Source organism: Neophocaena asiaeorientalis, unplaced genomic scaffold (assembly GCF_003031525.2).
Source record: "Neophocaena asiaeorientalis asiaeorientalis breed wild unplaced genomic scaffold, Neophocaena_asiaeorientalis_V1.1 scaffold202, whole genome shotgun sequence".
In the NCBI taxonomy this organism is placed as follows: domain Eukaryota; kingdom Metazoa; phylum Chordata; class Mammalia; order Artiodactyla; family Phocoenidae; genus Neophocaena; species Neophocaena asiaeorientalis.
Window position 1 is genome coordinate 1,428,369 of NW_020172627.1, and position 941 is coordinate 1,429,309.

Consider the following 941-nt stretch of genomic DNA (forward strand, 5'->3'; position numbering starts at 1 on the left):
AGGGCCAAAGGCGCCTCTACCCACCTCCGGCGGCTGCGCCCCTCGCTGAGCAGGGACCCAACCACCAACCAGCCCCAGCCGCTGCTATGGCCCTTTCTGGCCGGCGCCGGCCTTTTGGAGCAGCTCCTGGCACGGCGCTTACTCACCCTCTAGCTGTGGCGGACAGTGGAAATAAAACATCGCCGACGGCCGGATCGACCTGACGGCCAGGACTCGGGAGGGTGACTGCGGGACCGACAAGACACGCGTAGATCTGGCCTGGCTGCAAAGCAAACAGCGACAGAGCCTGAGTCTCCCTCTGCCTTCGCCCCCGCCCGGCCCTGGAGTGCCCCGGGCGCTCCTTTCATGGAAAACCCCCTCCCAATGCCTTCAGCCCACTCTGGGGACTGGAGGGGAGGTGGCAGCGCCGTCGCAAGCCGGAGACCCCGTGGGACAGCCCTTCCGTTCGGGTCCACCACCCGGACAGACGTCCCCCCACCTCGGCCCCAACACCAAGCCCACGCAGTCTGGTTCCCGGCTCTCAGGGGTCCCCGCCACAATCCCTGCACCCAGGACAACGCAGCCGAGTCCGGCGAGCGCGCCAGGCCATCTGCGCGAAAGGCAGCCCCCACCAGGAAGGCGGCCGAGCCCCAAGGCCAGGCGCGCAGGGCTCGGTGTGTGGGTCGGGAGCCGCGCGTACCTCGGCGGGCGGCGGGCGAGGAAGGCCGGAGCGTGACCGCCTCTGGTCCGCTCGCCCGGCTCGACTGGATACGGGCGGGGCTCCGCGCGGCTGGCGCCCGCAGGACCAGAAAAGTGACTCGGGAAGTGGCCAGATGTCTTGCTATCTGTCTACAGCGCGCGCCGCCGCTCAGCACTCGCCTTTATAATCTCACGCGTAATTGGCCTTAATCTGATTATTTCCAGCGCTGTCTACAGCGAGTAACTTGGATAGGTCTGCTGGG

At 67.5% G+C, this 941-nt stretch overlaps 1 protein-coding gene across 1 annotated transcript in view; it reads right to left on the reverse strand.

The window, feature by feature from the left end:
• DRGX (dorsal root ganglia homeobox) overlaps window positions 1-180 on the reverse strand; it is a 31,060-nt gene extending 30,880 nt beyond the window's left edge. The window contains exon 1 of the mRNA XM_024739116.1: window positions 147-180. Coding sequence (XP_024594884.1) covers window positions 147-180 — 34 coding nt within the window. The remainder of the gene's footprint in view (window positions 1-146) is intronic.
• Between the last annotated feature and the right edge of the window lie 761 nt (window positions 181-941).